The sequence below is a fragment of the Corvus kubaryi genome, unplaced genomic scaffold, assembly GCF_017639235.1.
Source record: "Corvus kubaryi isolate FWS band 111438036 unplaced genomic scaffold, C.kubaryi_AGA036_p1.0 37334, whole genome shotgun sequence".
Classification (NCBI taxonomy): Eukaryota; Metazoa; Chordata; class Aves; order Passeriformes; family Corvidae; genus Corvus; species Corvus kubaryi.
Window position 1 is genome coordinate 25169623 of NW_024581108.1, and position 19290 is coordinate 25188912.

At 48.6% G+C, this 19290-nt stretch overlaps 2 protein-coding genes across 3 annotated transcripts in view; one reads left to right on the top strand and one right to left on the bottom strand.

Annotated features, from left to right (window-relative positions):
- The window catches only part of LOC121665963 (biotin-dependent 3-methylcrotonyl-coenzyme A carboxylase beta1 subunit-like), an 11138-nt gene extending 804 nt beyond the window's left edge, over positions 1-10334 (top strand). Inside the window, exons 2-13 of one of the 2 annotated variants that reach the window (XM_042030974.1) lie at positions 665-998; positions 2905-3101; positions 4007-4185; positions 4927-5007; positions 5207-5385; positions 6057-6249; positions 7187-7278; positions 7462-7618; positions 8135-8257; positions 8657-8799; positions 9137-9218; positions 10125-10334. In XM_042030974.1, coding sequence (XP_041886908.1) covers positions 665-998; positions 2905-3101; positions 4007-4185; positions 4927-5007; positions 5207-5385; positions 6057-6249; positions 7187-7278; positions 7462-7618; positions 8135-8257; positions 8657-8799; positions 9137-9218; positions 10125-10208 — 1844 coding nt within the window. In that variant the 3' untranslated portion in view covers positions 10209-10334. The remainder of the gene's footprint in view (positions 1-664; positions 999-2904; positions 3102-4006; positions 4186-4926; positions 5008-5206; positions 5386-6056; positions 6250-7186; positions 7279-7461; positions 7619-8134; positions 8258-8656; positions 8800-9136; positions 9219-10124) is intronic. The other variant, XM_042030975.1, reaches the window with a different exon arrangement.
- RPE65 (retinoid isomerohydrolase RPE65) lies at positions 10324-17812 on the bottom strand. The gene is made up of 14 exons (XM_042030978.1): positions 17706-17812; positions 16907-16989; positions 16405-16555; positions 16018-16125; positions 15784-15925; positions 15035-15182; positions 14691-14772; positions 14361-14493; positions 14100-14239; positions 13105-13234; positions 12147-12261; positions 11949-12043; positions 11747-11858; positions 10324-11243 (listed from the first exon to the last, which is right to left on the bottom strand). The coding sequence occupies exons 1-14, from the start codon at positions 17714-17716 to the stop codon at positions 11092-11094; spliced, it is 1602 nt and encodes a 533-aa protein (XP_041886912.1). The 5' UTR covers positions 17717-17812; the 3' UTR covers positions 10324-11091.
- Between the last annotated feature and the right edge of the window lie 1478 nt (positions 17813-19290).

Sequence of the window (19290 nt, forward strand, 5' to 3'; positions counted from 1 at the left end):
AGGGGACACCCTGACTCCAGCCCCGCCACGGCCGTGCCCGGGCTCGGGCGGCCCCGGCGCCGCGGCGCTCCGCAGGCCCGGCTGGGCCCGCCCGGCCCGCCCTGGAGCGGGGGCGTCCCCTCCCGGCCGCCATGGCGCGGCAGGCACCGAGGGTGTCCCCTCACGGCCCCCGCGCCAAGTAGGTGTGTCTCCTCACGGCCGACTGGAGTCCGAGCGTCTCCTCGCGACCCCCGTGTCAAGGCGGGAAGCAGTGGTGTCCCCTCCCGACCCCCGCGGGAAGAAGGGAGCCGGGAGTGTCCCCTCCTGAGCCCCGTGGCGGGGCTGGAGTCAGGGTGTCCCCTCATGTCGCCTGCGGGAACAGGGATGTCCCTTCACGACCCTGCGAAAGGGCGGGAACAAGGATGTCCCCTCACGAACCCCGCAGCAAAGCGGGATCAGGAATGTCCCCTCACGACTCCGCGAAGGGGCGGGAACGGAGGTGTCACCTCACGACCGCCGTGGCACGACTGGAGTCAGGGTGTCCCCTCAGGTCCTCGGCGGGAACAGAGGATGTCCCCTCACGACCCCCATGGCAGCGCAGGGACCGGGGGTGTCCCCTCACGACTCCCACCGAGGGAATCCACGCTGTAATTCCCGTCGCTGAATGCCGTTCGTTGTCCCTCAGCTCTCGGGGCGATGTGGAGCCCGGCCCCGCTGTGCGCCCTGGGCCGGCGGCGCCCCGGCCCCTCCGCGCCGCTGCAGCCCCTGACCCGCCTGCTCCAGAGGGAATATGGGGAACAACCCCCGACCGGCCTGCTCCAGAGGGAATATCGGGAGCTGCCTCTGCCGAGGCAGGGCTGGGGAAGGACGCACCACCTGCCTCCCCGCCGATTTGTGAGTAATAAACCCAAATCCAGGCGGCATCCCAAAACATTCCCAGTTCTAGATGGACGTGTCCCCGCCGTGTACCGACATGTGTTTGAAGCGAATTTAAGGAACAGCGAGGCTGTGATTAACAGGTAATAAACCGGTTTTGTGGGGTTTTAAAAGTGTTGCTACTTGTAACATGGTGTGAGAGTCACTTACGGGCACTTATGCCCCGTGGAGCAACGTAGCTGCCCCTGGATCCCTGGCAGTGTCCAAGGCCAGGTTGGATGGGGCTTGGAGCAGGTTGGGACAGTGGAAGGTGTCCCTGCTCATGGCAGGGGTGGCACTGGATGAGCTTTAAGGTCTCTCCCAGCACAAAACCAGTCTGTGAAGCGTTGACTGAAATACCCAAATCGAGGTGCAAACTGTATTTAAAATAGCGCTATGTGTTGTTTTGCATATATTGCCAAGAAGTGCTTTTTCCAGACCTTCCTAACATTTGTTCCGCGTTGCGTTTTGAATGCAAAGACGTAAATGGTGACTCACACACTCCTGACAAAGTAGGGGATGGGTGCTGCAATCCATCGTGATTTACAGATAAAACAGGAAAATGTGTTTTATGTGTTTGTCCTGAAAGATCAGATGGCAAAATTGCAAAGGCCTTTGTTCAGGGGAGTGATCCGCGAGCTGGAAGCAAAGCTTTGGAAAACACACTGTGCCCTCCTGTGGTGGCATTGAGGACATGATTAAAATCCTTAGCTTTGTCCTCCGGAGTTTTTCCACCCTTCACAGCGTGCGGGGGAGCCGCACTCGGATCATAGTGCTGTGTGAGTCTTTGTGTCAAACAACATTTACAGTTAAAGGTAGTGCATCTGGGGGAAAAATGTGTTTGAGATAAAGGGAGAACTTGGTTTATTTAAGACCAAAATTGAGATTTGTTTGCAGTTTATTCAGTTTTTTACCTATACACAGTGCTGCCCTGACAATAACAATAGGTAATCACTTCCTCCTTGTGACACTGCAGTGTTCCCTGCTTTTAGTATATCTTCCAGATTTAGTAATTTATTCTGCTTCTCAGTTACTGATTTTTGTCAGATAAATTTGTTGCAGGAACTGACAGAGGAAGCTCTTGGCTGGATTCTTCTGTGGAGTAGTTGAAACGTGGAGGTTCATGCTGAATTAGGACAGACACATTATGATAGCCTCATTATTATATATTATATTATTTGCTTTATTAAACAGTTTCTGGATAACAAAAGTGAAATGTTTGCTTAATCTGGAAATGTGACTTTATCTTCATTTTCATGCCATTTGTGTGAAAACTGGGCAATCTATTTAAGTTCAACCTGCTAAAGGGTAGCTTGTAAGGAGAGTGGTTTGGGTCAGGAAGGACCTCAAAGCCCACCCAGTGCCACCCCTGCCATGGCAGGGACACCTCCCACTGTCCCAGGCTGCTCCAAGCCCCAATGTCCAGCCTGGCCTTGGGCACTGCCAGGGATCCAGGGGCAGCCCCAGCTGCTCTGGGCACCCTGTGCCAGGGCCTGCCCACCCTCCCAGGGAACAATTCCTTCCCAAGATCCCATCCATCCCTGCCCTCTGGCAGTGGGAAGCCATTCCCTGTGCCCTGTCCCTCCATGCCTTGTCCCCAGTCCCTCTGCAGCTCTCCTGGAGCCCCTTTAGGCCCTGCCAGGGGCTCTGAGCTCTCCCTGGAGCCTTCTCCTCTCCAGGTGAGCACCCCCAGCTCTCCCAGCCTGGCTCCAGCGCCGAGGGGCTCCAGCCCTGGAGCAGCTCCGGGGCCTCCTCTGGACAGGGCAGGTTGAGCTTCTCATCCACCAACACCCCAGATCTTCCCAGGGCTCTTCTCCATCCATTCTCCCCCAGCCTGTGTTAGTCCTTGGGATTTTCCACCCAGGACCTGCACTTGGCCTTGTTGAGGTTCTTCCAGCCCCACCTCTCCACCTGTCCGGGTCCCTCTGGAAGTCATCCGTCCCCTCCAGCGTGTGACCGCACCCCACAGCTCTTTGTTCCCATGAACCGAAACTTGGTTTTTTCCATCAGATACTCGGAACTGCTGGAGAGGGTGAAGAAAGGAGGGGGAGAAAACGCCGTCCTGCGGCACACGAAGCGCAACAAGAAGCTGTTCGTGCGGGAGCGCCTGAGGCTGCTCCTGGATGATGGGGATTTCCTGGAGCTGTCCCCGCTGGCAGGGCTGGACATGCCCTACGGGGATGTCCCTGCTGCCGGCTGCCTCACGGGTAATGCCTGGCAATGGAATGTTGGGGGGACTGGGAAAGGAAAAGGGGAGGAAAAAGGATGCATGAAATAAGTTTAATGGGATATTTTAGTATCTTAAGTGCTTTCCTAGGAAAAGTGAAATCTAGTTTTATCCAGTTCTTATTCCCAACAGGGAAGAGTTCAGCCACTGCTGTATTGTTATTCTGGGAAATCTGGGTGAAACCTTTAAAAAAAATCTCTTTCATTTCTTCTAGATTTAGTAATTTATTCTATTTACCAGCTACTGATTTTCATCTCAATAAATGTAGGGTGACGTGTCAAATCAGCTATTGCCTCTTAAAGGAGAGGGGACAAAGTTATGGTGAGAAACAGGAGCTGTGACATACATTTTGAAGAGTTTTTCAAATCGTAGACAATTGCATTTTCTATTCAAACATTGTCTCTTTAAACTGGAACAGCTCTTCAAAATGAAATTTCATTGAAATTCAATGAAATTCAATTTCATTCAATATCAGTGAAATTGCATTTCGAAGAGTGGTTCCAGTTTAAAAAGTAGCTAGAAGAACAGTATGAAAACCTTTTTTTTTTTATCACTGATTGTTGTATTTTTCAGTTTTATAGGGGTAATTTTTAATTGCTTCCCCTTTATCTCAAGGGTTTGGAGTCACAGTGTAATTTTTTTGTTACATTGTCACCAGAAGCAAGTAAATTTATTTGAGGTTCTGTCTTCTGTAATTTAGATTATTTTTTTACAATACTGTTATTCCAGAGAAGAGGGTAGATTTCTTCCCTGTGTGATATTTTCAATTTAATTTGGAGCTTCTTGATGTAGCATTACTGAAAAAAACTCCTGAAAATATTTGCCGCCCTTGTTTTGTCTGTTATTTTAGAGAGTCCTGATAAATATCTGTGGTACCACTTTCAGGAATTGGCAAAATCTGTGGGGTCTGGTGTGTCTTCATTGCAAGTGATGCCACTGTGAAAGGAGGAACAATTTACCCAATTGGAGTGAAAAAACAATTAAGAGCCCAGGAAATTGCCATGGAGAACAGGCTGCTGTCTGTGCACCTCGTGGACAGTGGGGGAGCCTTCCTACCCCTGCAGGTACTGCTGGCACCTCTGCAGAGCAGAAAACATCAGTATTTATTTCATCACCTGGGCTAATCTTGCATCTCCCGCCTAATCAGAGATCAGAAACTCCAGTGAGTGTGCTGAACTGCCTTTGTGTCTTTAGTAAATGAGAACATGGTGTGAGGTGTCTATTTTCACTTCACAATCCTTAAAGTATTCTGTATTTTATTGTCCTGTTTGTGCCAGTGATGCACTGAGCTCTGTGGCCTTTAAAAGCGGAGTTTTTGCAATTCTGACTGCAAAGTAAGAATTTGAACAGGATCTTTTGCAAAATGCAGAGATCATCCTCTCATGGAGACTGTAGTTGTTCTCTCTGCACACTGAGGGCAAGCACACAGGAAAAGTTTTTACCTGGAATTGTATCCAAAACTAAGAAAAAAGGAAAGTGCTGAAGGCATTTCACAGATAAAGTAGAACCACCACCCTTCCCTTCTCTACATTTACAGTCAGTTTGTGTAGAATATATTGGTTTCAGAAAAAATCACAAGATTTAACCTCTGCTTTCAAAGCACATGGGTATTTTGGGGGCATTTGACAATGTATAAAGGAATAAATACCATAATGAATGGTATATATGAAAGGTCTGGGAGTGATTATTAATGGCGACCTTCCCAGTGTCACTTTTGGTGCTTTTGGGAATGAATGGAGTGAAGAGGAACCATCAGCTTTTGTATTTAATATTAAAGATCCCTTTTTCTTTTCCCTGTCCCTCAGTCAGAGCTGTTTCCTGACAAGCTGCATGGTGGCAGGATTTTCTACAACGAGGCAATCATGTCTGCCATGGGAATCCCTCAGGTACTGTGGCACGGGGAGTACAAGGGGGTGTGGGAAAGGTACAAATGGGTCGTAAATCTTGCTCCTGCTGGTATTTTTGTCTCTGGTTTGTCCTCCAAGCTGGGATTTAGCACTTTCTGCATTTCTGAAACAACTTTGGGCTTTGGTTTTTGCTTTTCCTGTCCCCTCTCCAGCATGGCTGTGGTTTGTGTCCCCTCAGGTGGCCGTGGTGTGTGGCTCCTGTGTGGCTGGAGGTGCCTACGTGCCCACCATGGCTGAGGAATCTGTGATCATAGATAAAACTGGGACACTGTTCCTTGCTGGGCCACCCCTGGTGAAAGCTGCTACAGGGGAAGATGTCTCTCCTGAGGACCTTGGAGGAGCCAGGCTTCACTCACAGTATGTGGAATATTCTCAAAAATAGGGAGAGAATTTGGCATGCTCGGCTTTAAAGGAATGTGGCACTGGCATTTCAGATCAGGGCTAAGAGTGGAACCTGTGGTTACACTGGTTTGCCTTCTTGGGTTCAGGGGTTTGGGTTAAATCGGTCAAATGAAAGTAAAATTAGGTTATTTGTGGGGTGAGGCAGGGACTGCACAAGTTGGCTTTGGATCTCTGTTATTCCACATACTTTTTGAACAACTTCAGGCAAGTCATTTCCCCTGTGCCTCACAGGGAGCAGTTACAGAAGAGTGATGCTATCTCCTCTTTTCCAAGTGTTTTCCAGAATACACATAGCTAACCCAGCTATGCTACATGGAATACATTCCTGTCTTTATATCTTGGCTGCAACCACTTATTTTGAAACAATTCCTGAAGTTTGTTCTCCTGATCTCCATTTTTGATGTTGTTTGCAACACCAGCATCATGAAAATAAATTCAAAGGTGTTTCTTTAAGAAAAGATTAACACAAGTCACAGGGAAGGACTTCAGCTCATTCATACAGAACCAAATCACACAGTATTTCCACAGGGCATTTGGAGAGTCTCAGCTTTTTTCCTAGGGTTTGGAATTTCTCTCAGAATTCAGAACTCATTAATTCAATGCTAATTAATGTCTCTCTCTCCTAGAGTCAGTGGCTGCACTGACCATTTTGCACCCTCAGAAGAGGAGGCCTATGAGTGCATTCGTAATGTTGTCTCCACCTTAAACTGTGAGCCAGTGCCAGAGGAGGACAGGGATCATGACAGTCCCCTGTACAGCCCTGAGGAGCTCCTGGGGCTGGCACCACTGGATTATGGCTGTACTCTTCCTGTCAAACTGGTAAGGGATTTCATTCCTCCATCCTTCCCTCTGATCTATCCCACAGCTCCAGGTGTTATTCTGAATTATTACCTCATCTGTTGCCAACCTGTCTTAAGCCTGCAACTAAGCAGGGTGGCAACTGTTTTGTGGGACTATAGAAAATATTTAACCTGAAATCCTGTTGGAGATAAAATAACCCCAGATTGTGCCAGTGCTGCCCATCTTTTTCCATGCACTTTTGAGATACTTTATGTCAGCATGTCTTGCACTGTGTTGGCTGCCTTGGGAACATATACCCTCTTAATATCTGGTTTTCTCTTCCCCTGCCTTTTTGGCTTTTTCCAAGTATTCAAGATTGTGTCTTGTAAAAGAAATGGTGGAATTACTGACTGAAAAACAACACAGCTCAAAATAAACTTGTTTGAGGCTGGGACACGTGCTAACGCTTAAGCAGAGACATGCAGAGCTGCCCACACTGTTTTCATTGTGTTCTATGTGAGATTTAGTCTCCAAGGATGTGAATCCAGTATCTTTTCCAGTGGTAAATCCCTGCACTTGAGGGAATTGACTGTAGAAAGCTTTGAAAGCAGCTTTTAACTGTGTTGGAAGAAAGCATGAGCCATATGAACCAAGCATTTCTTGCACAAAATCTGCGCACACTGGGGGTTGGTTTTTGCTTTTTTACATTTTTATGCACAGGAACAACTGTGCTTTGTAAAACTAAAATGATTTTGGAGTTGGCCTTTGTCTTAAAAATACACAGTTGGTAATTAAACCAAACACAAATTGGATGGTTTTATGGTGCATATTGAGTATTTAGCAAGTCACCCAAAGACCCTCTGTGCTCCTCTTGCATAACTCAGGTCTGCTACTATTTGAACAGAGCATTTCTTTTAGCAGAACTCTCCTATTTTCACTTCCTTTTCTCTAGTAAACTCTGTCTATTCCTTTGCAGATTCTGAGCCGTCTGGTGGATGGAAGCAGATTGCAGGAATTCAAGGCTGCTTATGGAACAACATTAGTGACAGGATTTGGCCATGTGGAAGGGTATGGCTGGGAACAGTCACCATCCAAATGGATGGGCATGCATTTCTCAACAGCTTTTGTGTCCTCAGCAGGTTTTACACCATTCCAATCATCTCTAGGGTTCAAAAGGGAGAATCGTGGAATTGTTAAGGTTGGAAAAGACCTCTCAGATCATGAGTCCAACTGTCCATGTTTGTTCTGTAGGCACTTGGTGGGGATAGTGGCCAACAATGGGGAGCTGGCTCATGATGCTGCTCTCAAGGGCAGCCACTTTGTCCAGCTCTGTGGCCAGAGGGGAATTCCCATCCTCTTCCTCCAAAACACTGCTCCGCAGCCAGCAGGGCCTGCAAGCATCTCACAGGTATGGCAAGTGTATTAAAATATATTTCAAGCAACTTCTAGTTCTTGTTGTGCTTTTTAAAATTTATTAACTGTTAGGAAAATAATTTTTCAACCACTGAAGCTTCGTAATGTCTTTGCTAATGATTGCTAAGATTATGAATTTGCTAAGATTTAAGAACATTCTGATTTGAATTTTAAGCAGGCCTGGATGCTGATATAAAGTGATACTCTTCAGTTAGCAAGGCAGGCTGGAAAACTTGGAATTTGGAATGCTTTTGACATTGAAATACAGCTTATTGATTCCTCTGATAACTCTGCACTCCCAAAAATTGGCTATTTCTCTTTTTAACGTGAAGGCAGTAAAGCTCAGTAGGTTTTGTCCTGGACTAGGGAGAGTAAAACATCCATTAGATTCCAGATCTGTTTCTGCAGAATTGTAAAAAAAATGAATGATTTAGAAATACAAGTTTGGTGGGAGTGGAGGGAATCTAGAATAAAGTCTTAAAGGATCTAAAATAACCTATTTTCATTCCAGGCAGAGGCTCATTCCAACAGGCTGAAAGCCCAGGCTTCCATGATGGCTGCAGTTGCCTGTGCTGCTGTTCCCAAAATAACCATTGTCATTGGAGGCTGTTTTGGGAGTGACAGCTACGTCATGGTACGGGTGGCACCAGCCCAGGGCTTGGGGACACACCTGTCACACTGCTCAAGTGTCACTGCATTTCTAAAACACAGCTGGGTAACTCGAGCTCTGAACTAATATTTAAGTAAGAAGTGCAACACGATATGTGATTGCTGAAAAGTAATCATGGAAGAATTAAACATGGAAGTGCTGAGAATTCAAAATTAAATATTAAAATAGCACTACTGAAGGCAGTGGGGAGGGTGGTGGTTCCTAGCACAGGGTGTCTGTGCTGAGCCAGGAGCTGTGTCATTAATGCTTTACAAATCCACCTGTGTTCCATTCTGCCCTGCCCTTGGCTGTGCCATCCCACAGACACCCTTTTATGATTCATCTCAGTAAGTTTGTGCCATTCTTTGGGTTTTTTTCTTGTAGTGTGGGAGATCATTCAGTCCAAACTTTCTGTTCCTCTGGCCCAATGCAAGAGTTGCTCTTGTGGATTCTCGACATTTCCCCACAGTCCCACCAGCTGGGGCCTGGACAGGAGAGGAATTGGAGCTGAAACAGCTGAAGGCAAAGTAAGGACATGCAATATAAACCTTACAGGAATTTCATTGTTAGATTACCCACTTTTGTTCATCTTACAGAGCAACACATCCCAGACTAATGAAGCAAACATGAATCTACTGGAAAAATACTTTAAATTTCCATGTAATTCTATGTCTTTCTGTTAGGATCTTCCCATTACTGCAGAATGGGCAGCTCTGTTATTTGCTGGTTTCTGATTCATTTTAACAGCAGTACTGCCCATTCTCTTCAGATGGAGGTATTTGCCTGTTTCATCTGTAGGTTTTTTTCACTGCTCTACTGTTTTTATTGTGCTTTTAAGCCTGTTCTATTCTCTGCCCTCTCCAGGCTAGAGGAAGAAAGCAGTGCCTTTTACTCCTCTTCCAGACTCTGGGATGATGGGATCATTCTACCTCAAGACACTAGAAAGGTGGGTTTTCTTTTTAGGCCATTTTATTCTCCAATCTCACAAGGGGTGATCATGACTCACTCAAGGTTGGCAGTTGGTAGTGTGCTGTTTCCAGACCTGAGGCTGCCATTTCTCACTCCATGAAATTTATCTCTGTAATTCTCATCCTGTCTCTTCTCCATTAGTTTACCCAAAAAGTTTCTCTTGAATTCTGGTTACTTGACCACAGCATTTCCTCACTGAGCCACTCCTTTACTTTACCATAATTTGATTCTGCATCTGAATCCTTTTTTTTCCCATGTAATTACCCATATCTTCACTCTTTGAAGTTCAGGCTCCTCAAATTCCTTTTGTTTCCATCCTTTTATCCTAGGATGTTGCTTTTTGTAATTTTCTCTTCCTGCTTTTAATTTGCTGTGTACATTTGGGATGTCTCCCTGCCTTTTTATTGATTTGAAATTGGCAGACATCCCTCCCTCCATTAGGTTCTTTCTGAAAGCTGCTGCCTTTGTTCTTTTATTTTTCCTTGTTAGATTGTTTATTAGCAATAAAAATGTTCTCTGCACTTCTGAAATTTGTTTACTTGAAGATCTCAATCTGTCCTGGTTTCAGCTGGGTTAAATCACAACACAACCCTTCTAAATATGGTACATATTTATGGAACTATGTGGATGCTAAATATTTTCATGGAGTTTACGGGAACTTTGATAATGGGAGAGCACCAAGAACGGTTTTTTTAGTCCTAGAGCGCTGAAATTCCCACTTTATGGGCTACACATGAAAATATGTGAGAGTTGAACTGTTCATTTTACCGTGTTCAGTGTTTCACAAAAAGAAGGAATAAGTAAGTGCAGAACTAGTGAGTTTTACTGGGGTTTTTTGTTTGTTTGAGGCTCATTGTTTATACTGTTTTTTGTTTCTAATTAGGTGATTGCCCAGTGCTTGGAGATCATGGAACAGAAGAAGTCCCAGGCTGTGTCTCCCTGTCCCTATCCCATCATCAGGATGTAACTGCAGCCCTCTCAAACCAGAACCCTCTGTCAGAACTCTGAGTGTAAAGATTTTCTAATTCTTTGATACCATTAATAAAAATGTTGAACAATTGAAGACAAACAAGAATCCCAGATTTTAAATCTACTAGCAGGAAATTTTTATTTTCAACTGTAGCCTCTTTTAACATCAGCTGAAAGTTTATTTTGGGAGAAGGAAGGATAAAACTGAACATCTGTAGCACTCTAAGGAAGCAAAGTCAGCCCAAGGCGTAACAATTGCTTGATTTTTTCATGTCCATGTTTTAACATGAAATCCAGAAATCAAGGAACTGCACTTGGACAAAAGAAAGGGGAAAGAGCAAACACACAAGGGAAGGTGTGCAGTTTGCAGCCTCAGTGAAGAACAAAACTCTACCTTGCCACCCACTTGGGATTCCCAAAGCAGCTGTGGAAAGGCTCCACTTGGATTGCTCTGAGGATACTACAGCAATGACCAGGATGGTATTTAAATCCATAATCCTTCAGTATAGGCTAAAAATTCTTGATCATCTAGCAGAGCACAGCCTGTAGTACACAATGTTACCACATGTAAAAGTGTTGAGGTTACTCTCTGCTCTTTCAGCATCTTTCACACTGCTGCAGCTACAATGTTTAATTTTGCATAAACAAAACCTCTCAATCACCCCAAACTTGTGGTTTAATGGGAAATAATATCAAAGGGTGCATTTAAAAAATACCTGATTAACCATTTTGAAGAATCATCAACAAGACTGAACTGCTCAATCTGAGTTAAGCAGCCCCACAAATGCAAAGGGCTGTGGAAGGAGTTTGGGTCACCTGTAAATGGAGACTGCACCTTTTGGGAGCTGGAAGAAGCCTGGGCCAGGTGTTGCTGTCTGTGGTCACGCTCTCTTGAAGCACCCATGGAATGTCACGGGAATCATCACCTCCACCTCAGCCCTGGCCACCTCGCTCATGTCTTTGGCGTTGAGGATGAGGAGGAAGGCAGGCTTGGGCCCCACCCCTGGGCTGATCACGATGCTCAGCACCACCCCTGCAAGGTGAGAACACAACAGGTGTGGCCCAGCTGGGTGTGGGCTCTGTCTGACCCTGGCTGGGCGCAGTGAGAGCAGCCCCCTGGTACTCGGGGTACTGGAAATGCTGGGAGTGGTGTGTGACCATCCCTCCTGAGGGACACGGGCAGGGATACAGCACAGGCTGCCCACAGAAGCTGTGGCTGTCCCAGCCCTGGAAGTGTCCAAGGCCAAGTTCAAGGCTTGGAGCAGCCTGGGGTAGTGGAAGGTGTCCCTGCCCATGGCAGGGGGTGCAATGGGATGAGTTTTAAGGTCTCTCCCAGCCCAAAAATTCCATGATTCTAGTTTTAATTTTGCCATGTTTCCTCAGAAATTTACCACCAGTGTTAGCACCTGTCCCATCTCATCCAGGAGCTGCCTGCAGGCTCTGCCCTGCCCAGCTGTGGCACAGCCCTGCCGCCAGGCTGGTGCCATCTGACACAGCCCTTCTCAATCCCAATGCCAGCAACCCCACCAGCATTACCATCATCTTCTTCCAGCGCATCTGGGTGGGAAACGAAGATTGGCTCTGACGGGTACGAATCTGGCTCCTGCCATACCCAGGTCTCCTTGGTTTTAACGTTCAACTTGCAAAGCTAAAGGTGAGGAAAACCCAAAACCCCAGAGCTCAGAAATACTCTTTGTTGTCCCCAAATTAAAGCCATCCCCCAGTGGCTGATAGTTACCCTGTCTGGGACAAAGTGGTTCAGCCCCAGCCCGTAGGTGTACGTGTACGGCTTCCCACCGTACTTCCCGTAGTTGATCTGGGGGAATTCAAAGGCTACAAGGAAAAATAAACATATAAATGCTGAGGATTAGTGGGACACAGTGTGCAGGCAGCACTTGTGCTGCTGTGGTCTGGGGGAGCTGGGGTGTCATTGTACCGTGACGTGGCCCTGAGAAAATCACCTCTGGCTCCAGCCAGATGGTCTCGTCACTGCGCAGCGTCGCTGTAGCTGTCGTGTAGGGCAGGGTGACCAGGTTCTTCCCTGTGTCAGCCTGTGACAAAGAGAAATACCCAGGACATTGGAGAAAATTTTCAGTTTATTTGCACAGAATTGTATCAAACAGCACTGAACAGGGAAAGCAGCAACACACGGCAGAGCCTCAGCGAGCAGCAGGAGGCGACTGCTGCCGTGTTCTTGGCAGTGCTGCAAGAACTGTCCTGTTCCTCAGCCTAAACACAACTTTCCTCCCTTCTGAAGGCCTTCAGAGGTTTCATTAAGCACTGCCACGTGGGCTTGCACTTCTCACTTGATCCACAGCCCAGTGAGCTCTCTGAGCAGCTCAGTTGACCAGCATCCCTGGCAGCCCTCGGCCCACCTGCCGGCCACCATGAGCGGGGTCATGGAAAGGAACTCAGCAGCTGCCAGCCAGAGAGCTCTGTCTGTGCCAGGCTGGCAGCTGCAGGGACCTCACACTGAGGGCTGGAGGATTTAACCACTCATGCTTGTGCTGTGGCTGCTCCCTTCTGCACTATCAGCAGCTCTGGGATGAACTGCTGCCCCACAGGCTCTGCCATGAACAGTAACATATGGAGTCATCAGAGAGTTTGGGTTGGAAGGGACATTAAAGCTCATCTCATTTTCCTTGCCATGGGCAGGGACACCTTCCACTAAACTCAGAACTCCACCCAACCCAGCCTTGCACACTTCCAGGGATGGGGCAGCCACAACCTCTCTTGGCAACCATATAAATAAACTAGAAAAACACTGATCAGCTAAAGAAAATACAAAGTTTCTCTGAAGGCCCATACTTCAAGTTTCCCCTCTTAATCAAAATGTTGAATTTGGAGTAAATGGGGACAGGAGCCCTGGCAGGGAGTGGTGCTGCCTCCAGTACCTTGTCGATGCTCAGGGGCAGGACGTATCTGCGGGCCTCGGGCTGCGGGGCCTTCTCCGCGTGCCGCTTCACCTCGTCCCAGTTGCCCCGTAAGTTGGCCAGGTACAGGTAATTGTAAACAAACTCAAACCTGCACAAAACAGCATCACAGAGAGAAACACAGCTGGACTTTGCAAGTAGGGGTGAAGTGGAGGTGTTTTCTGCCTAAAATTCAGTAGAATCATAGAATGGTTTGGGTTGGGAGGGGCCTTAAAGTTTATCTCGTCCCAGCCCCTGCCGTGGGCAGGGACACCTTCCACTATCCCAGGGTGCTTCAAGCCCTGTCCAGCATGGCCTTGGACACTGCCAGGGATCCAGGGGCAGCCACAGCTTCTCTGGGCAAACAGAGTGACACAAGCTCCAGTCCAGCTCCTCAGCAGAGCTGAGCTGTGTGTGCATCACAGCCCCTGCCAGGAAAACCCAGAAACTCCTGGTGTTCAACACAAGCACGGGAAGGGGCTTGGAGTAACCTGGTCTGGTGGAAGGTGTCCTTGACCATGGCAGGGAGTGGGACAAGATGAGTTTTATGGTCCCTTCCAACCCAAACCAGTCTGGAATTCTATGATTCTGTGCCAGGATCAGCTCAGCTCAGGATGTCCTGGGTATGCAGCCAACACAGGGTTGAGCTTCATCATTTCAATGCCACATTTCTGTGTTTACATGAAGAGCAGCATTCAAGCCTCACCCACACCCTGCTCATTGCAGCCCCAGGAGCCAGAATAGCATCAACCCTTCAGCAGTCACTAACATTTACTAAAGATAAAAGTAAGTAAAAGATAAAAATAATTTTTTCTTGGAAAATGAGTGTCTAACAGGCTCCCTGCTGTATAGTCTACATGTCACCATGTGTGACTATTTAGATGGGTTCATGCAAGTGCCAGAGGCCCCAGGAGGGATGTGCCAGGGCGTGTCTGGTGCAAGGGGCAGTTGTGATACCCAGGGAGCCCTGGACTCACCCCTTCCAGGTGCACAGGTCCACGATCAGGAACCCATTGTCTTCGTAGGTGTTGATGTGGTGGAAGAGGTTGAAGGCTGAGGTGCGGTACTTGAGGTTGAGGAGCCTGCCTTTCTTCTTCTCTGCCACGTGAAGCCACACCTGAAAACCACACAGAGCTGGGCTTAGGCTCAGGGAAATGAAGGTGAAGCCAAGACCATGGATCTCCCAGCCCAGGTCTGGCTGCCCAGTCCAGCCCAGTTTGGGATGACCCCACGCTTACCCCCATGGTCTCGTTGGACTCGAAGCAGTCCATGTAGTTGGCTCCCCAAAGGCTCCAGGAGGAGAGGAACTTGAGGAGGTTGATTTTCACTGGTGTTTCCACAAACACTAAGTAGTTTGGGGTCAGCCCAAAGCTGTTGGGAAAGGCAGGGGAGCACATCAGGCTCACTGGGGTCAGTTTGGACAAAATCCATGGAGTTGCTCATCCTAAGCACATGCATCATTGCTCAAAATTACCCTGATTTTGGTTAATCACCTAGTTGTCATTGCTGATTACATGTGAGAACCAGTCCCTGGTTCCAGCTGACCTGCTGACCCCATGGAATGTTACCTGTGGACATAGGAGGGCTTAAACCTGTCACTGCAGGGGAACTGCACCACCACCTCCGACTTGTTCATGGGGTCTTCCTTGTCTGGAATGGGACAAGTGAGAGGTTACAGAGGTTTTACCCACACTTAGTCTGTACTTAGAGCATCTACCCAGAAAATTTCTGCCTTTAACACAAAATTCATTGTTTAGAAACCACCTGGAAGTGGTTTAAATACAACATTTAAAAAAAAAATCCAAAGGAGCTTGAAAGAAACCTAACTCGATGACAAAGTTCATTTAAAGGATAAAGAGATTATGTATAAGGGAAAAGTTTCCCAGCTGGCTCAGAGATGGGATTGACTGACCTGCCTGCAGAGGAGGAATCCGGATGATGTTGTAGGCCAGGGAAAAGTTTTTTCCAAAGCAATTCCCAATGTTGTAAACTGTGCCATCGTTCTCAATGTGGGGATGAGCCGTTGCCCCATTGACAGACACGTATTTACAGAGATCCACCTGCAGAACAGCATGCACAGAGTCAGCAGCTTCCCTGGCAGGAGGTGGGAAGGCACCGGCTCTGCAAGGTGCTGTGAGTCAACACATCCTTGCTCTGGATGTGGGAAGTTCCTCTCAAAGTCTGCAGCTGAGCTCTGATTTGCAAACTCCAACCCAAACTTGAAGATGCTCCAGGGGCTGGAGCCCCTCTGCCATGGGAGAGCTGGGGGTGTTCAGCCTGGAGAAGGGAAAGCTCAGGGGGACTCTTCCAGTGCCTAAAGGGGCTCTAGGAGAGCTGCAGAGGGACCTGGGACAAGAGCCTGGAGGGACAGGAATGCATGGTTAGATGGGATATTGGGAAGGAATTGTTCCCTGGGAGGGTGGGCAGGCCCTGGCACAGGGTGCCCAGAGCAGCTGGGGCTGCCCCTGGATCCCTGGCAGTGCCCAAGGCCAGGCTGGACATTGGGGCTGGGAGCAGCCTGGGACAGTGGGAGGTGTCCCTGCCATGGCAGGAGTGGCACTGGATAGGATTTAAGGTCTCTCCCAACCCATGCTGTGACTCCGTGATTTTCATTTTAGTTTTAACCCTCCACACCTCTAACAGCCCAGGACAAAGACCCACCTGCTTGATGGTCTCCAGGGTGTCTGGGTTAATCCTGGTGATGAAGTTGGTCTCAGTACAGGCATAATAATCCTCACCCACGGGGTAGATGTTCACCAGGGCATTATCTGTGACCTCCACACCTTTGAAGTAGGAGAAAAACCTGAGCAGAGAAAACCAACAGGCAGTCAGGGGCTCCTGGGAAGCAGAAACTCAGTAGGACATCCCAGCAATGTCTGTACCACCCCGAGGTACCTGGAGAAGATGTTCTTGCAGGGGTCTGGGTAGGCGTAGGTGCCAAACTCTGTTATCACGATCCTCTTCTCTGTCATGCCTCGCACGTAGCTGTCAGTCCGCAGAAACCTGGGAGGGCCAGGAGGAGAAGGCCTGTTACAGGTGACACCAGGCTTGCAATAAATACAAATATTCCTGTGACGAACCTCATGCGAGCTCTGCAGTCTGCAGGTCCCCAGAACCTCACACTGCTGGATCTGGGTTCAGCGATACCGCTGCTAGAGCTCTTCCAAGAACCACATGGACTCAACAAAACCAGTGTCTCCCACAGGCACAGCCTGTCCCCAGCGTTTCAGACATGCAAACGCTTCCTTATTTATTCTTGTTTCGTGGAAAGCTGGCGCGTACCTTCGGTGGTAGGTGACGTGCCCCTCCTTGAAGTCAAACTTGTGCAGCAGTGCCTGGCCATCGAAGAGGTGGTAGTAGGGCTCCGAGCCCACCTCGAACAAGCCAGGACCACATCTCAGGAGGCTTCCTCGCAGCCAGGTGGGAATCCTGCCTGTGGGAGAGGCAGCATTGGGATGGGCATGGCCAATCAAACCAAGGAAGTTTTGTCGTGACAGCAAAAAGAACAAAACTTCAGACTCATCTTTTAAATTTTTTAAACTTGGTGTCTAAACACACATGAGCTCTTTAACCTCTGATTTCTTCACCTCCACACCTGCTGTGGACCAAGATACTCAGTACTGAAATGTCTGAAGATGGTCCCAACCCAATCTGACCTTTCGCTACCCAAATCACCAGCCCTGTGAGCTCCTTCACATCCAGCCCTTGTAAAGCCTCTGAGCCCTGGAAGCCCCTGAGCTGCAGGAACAAAGGAGAGCAGAAGGAGATGAGGCCCCAGACCAACCTGTGACATGGGCAGTCACTGGAGAGGACAGCTCCTCCACTGTCTCAAAGAGCTTCTTGTAGCCTCCAGCGGGATGCTCCACCCTGAAAGGGGCAGAGCTGGGTGAGCCTGGAGCAGACCTGGGAGCCCCCTCCCAGGGAGGGATGGATCTTTCTGGAAGGAATGATCCATGACTTGCAAAGAACTTGAGGGAGGGAGGAGAAGCAGCTTTCCTGTAGGGAAAGGATCTGAGGCTCCAAACAGCTACTGAGAACTGTCCTGAGCACAAGGAGGGACAGGGACACCGAGGGGACAGCCCATACTGCAGCCCAACAAACCCAGGATACCAGAATCGTCAGGAAGCAAAATCCAGTTGTATCTCCCAGCTTTTCAAAAAGCCTGGGTTTTGCCTTTTTCCTTTTTTTTCTTTGGTTTTGCTGGTGAACTCTGCCCAGAGAAGCTGTGGCTGACCCTGGATCCCTGAAGTGTCCAGGTCAGACGGGGCTTGGAGCAGCCTGGGACAGTGGAAGGTGTCCCTGCCCATGGCAGGGGTGGTGCTGGATGGGCTTTAAGGTCCCTCCCAGCCCAAACCATTCCAGGATTCCATGATTCTGCTCCAAATTCTGGTCAGTCCTCTGGAACCTGGAGGTGAGTCTGTTCCCCCAGACCAGAACCACACCTTGGCAGGGGATGTACCAGCATGGACACATGGAGACCTCCCCTCCTCCTCCTCCCCTCCCAACCCTGCTGCCCCTCAGAGCCCCAGCCGATGCTCCAGCTGGGATGTGCTTCCCTACAGAGGAGCTTCAGGAATACTCACTGGCTGTACATCCTCCCTGATGAAGGGCTGGAGCCTCCAGAGCTAATCAGAGAGGCAGAGCTGTGCTGGGTATTTATGGGGTGCTGAGCCCTGCCCAGGGCAGCCCCGTCCCAAAACAGCCCCCACCAATGAGAGCACCCCGGGAACAGAGCCGGCTTTCAGCACCAAAATCCTCCCGGGGCTTTGGGAGCTTTTGTCCTGCTGTTCACACAAAAAGGGGCTTTCACTGTTTTTCTGAGACCTAAATTCTTCCCAAGCAGAAGTGATTACAAAGAAAAAAACCCAGGGAGGAGTCAAACGGAGGGTGCTGGAGCCACGCCGGGAGCTGGCACCGGCACTCGGCACTGCAGGGACCATCCTGGCTCCTCCAGAGCCTCACCCAGGAATGATGTGACACTGGAGACACCAAGAGAGAAGAAAATGCTAGTGTCAGACATCAAGGAATCTCCTGAGCTGGAAGGGACCCATAGGGATCATCCATTCCAGCACCTGTTCCTGCCCAGACCCCCCAAATCCCACCCTGGGCATCCCTGGCAGCGCTGTCCCAACGCTCCTGGAGCTCTGGCAGCCTCGGGGCCGTGCCCATTCCCTGGGGAGCCTGGGCAGTGCCCAGCAGCCTCAGATTTCCCTGATCTCCAGCCTGACCCTGTCCTGGCACAGCTCCAGCCGTTCCCAGGTCCTCTCCCAGCTGCCAGGGAGCAGAGATTGGAGCTGGCCCTTGGGTGGAGCTGCAGCCCCTTGAGGTCTCCTGTCAGCCTCCTCCAGACTCATCATCGGGAACCACCTCTAGTAAGAGTCAACATTCATGGAAACAACAGTGCTGTAAAGAGCAACTTCAAACTTTCAACTGGAAACAGCTCCAGGGATCCAAACTGGGGTGAAGGGACAAAAAGAGACATTAAATATGTCCCTGTTCCATTTGTGCTACAACCAGCATGTGAGCATTGGCTTCATTCCCTGGTTTTGTCTGCTCCCTCCTTCAAGGCAGTGTTTCCACTTGGACAAGTGTTCATTTAAGGCTTCTCACAGAAAACCTTTGACTGAGGGCCCCCATTAACCCTTTGTATTAAATAACCATAATTATATTGTAATTTCTCTATTTATTCCCATTCTGGTTAAGTTCTGTCAAAACCTTAGAAAGGAACATTAAATAACCTGGATCAAGAACTGGGAATTATGAGGGCAGGCCTTTGAAAGCCAAATCCTGGGAAATGTGAGCTTCTCACCTCGTAAGTTACTTAACTGGAACACTACATAAACAAAGCATTTATGCAATGTGGAAGGGGTTGGGAAGCATTGGAAGCAAGTTCAGGCAGGTGCTGGAATGTTGGAGGGAGTTGATCACAGATGTTCCAGGGAGGAACAGCTGCCCCTGCCCTGAAAGCACAAAGTTACCCACAGGACATTAAGGCATCATTAATCCAGGGTAAAATGAGCCTAATTTGGGTTTCTAACAAAATCTTAAAAAAAAAAAAAAAGGGAGAAAAATGTATTTTTTAGGAGAGAACTGACAGGCTCAGGGTCACAGATGTACCAAGGAATTCCTGGCTGTGAGGGAGGGGAGGCCCTGGAATAGAATTCCCAG

Coding starts and splice junctions, on each gene's coding strand:
- RPE65 (XM_042030978.1), bottom strand. Junction 13,235..14,099: donor GACCTGTGCACCTGGAAGGG/GTGAGTCCAGGG, acceptor TGTTTTGTGCAG/GTTTGAGTTTGTTTACAATT. Junction 11,244..11,746: donor TGCGCTGGAAGAAGATGATG/GTAATGCTGGTG, acceptor CTCACCTTGCAG/GGGTGGTGCTGAGCATCGTG.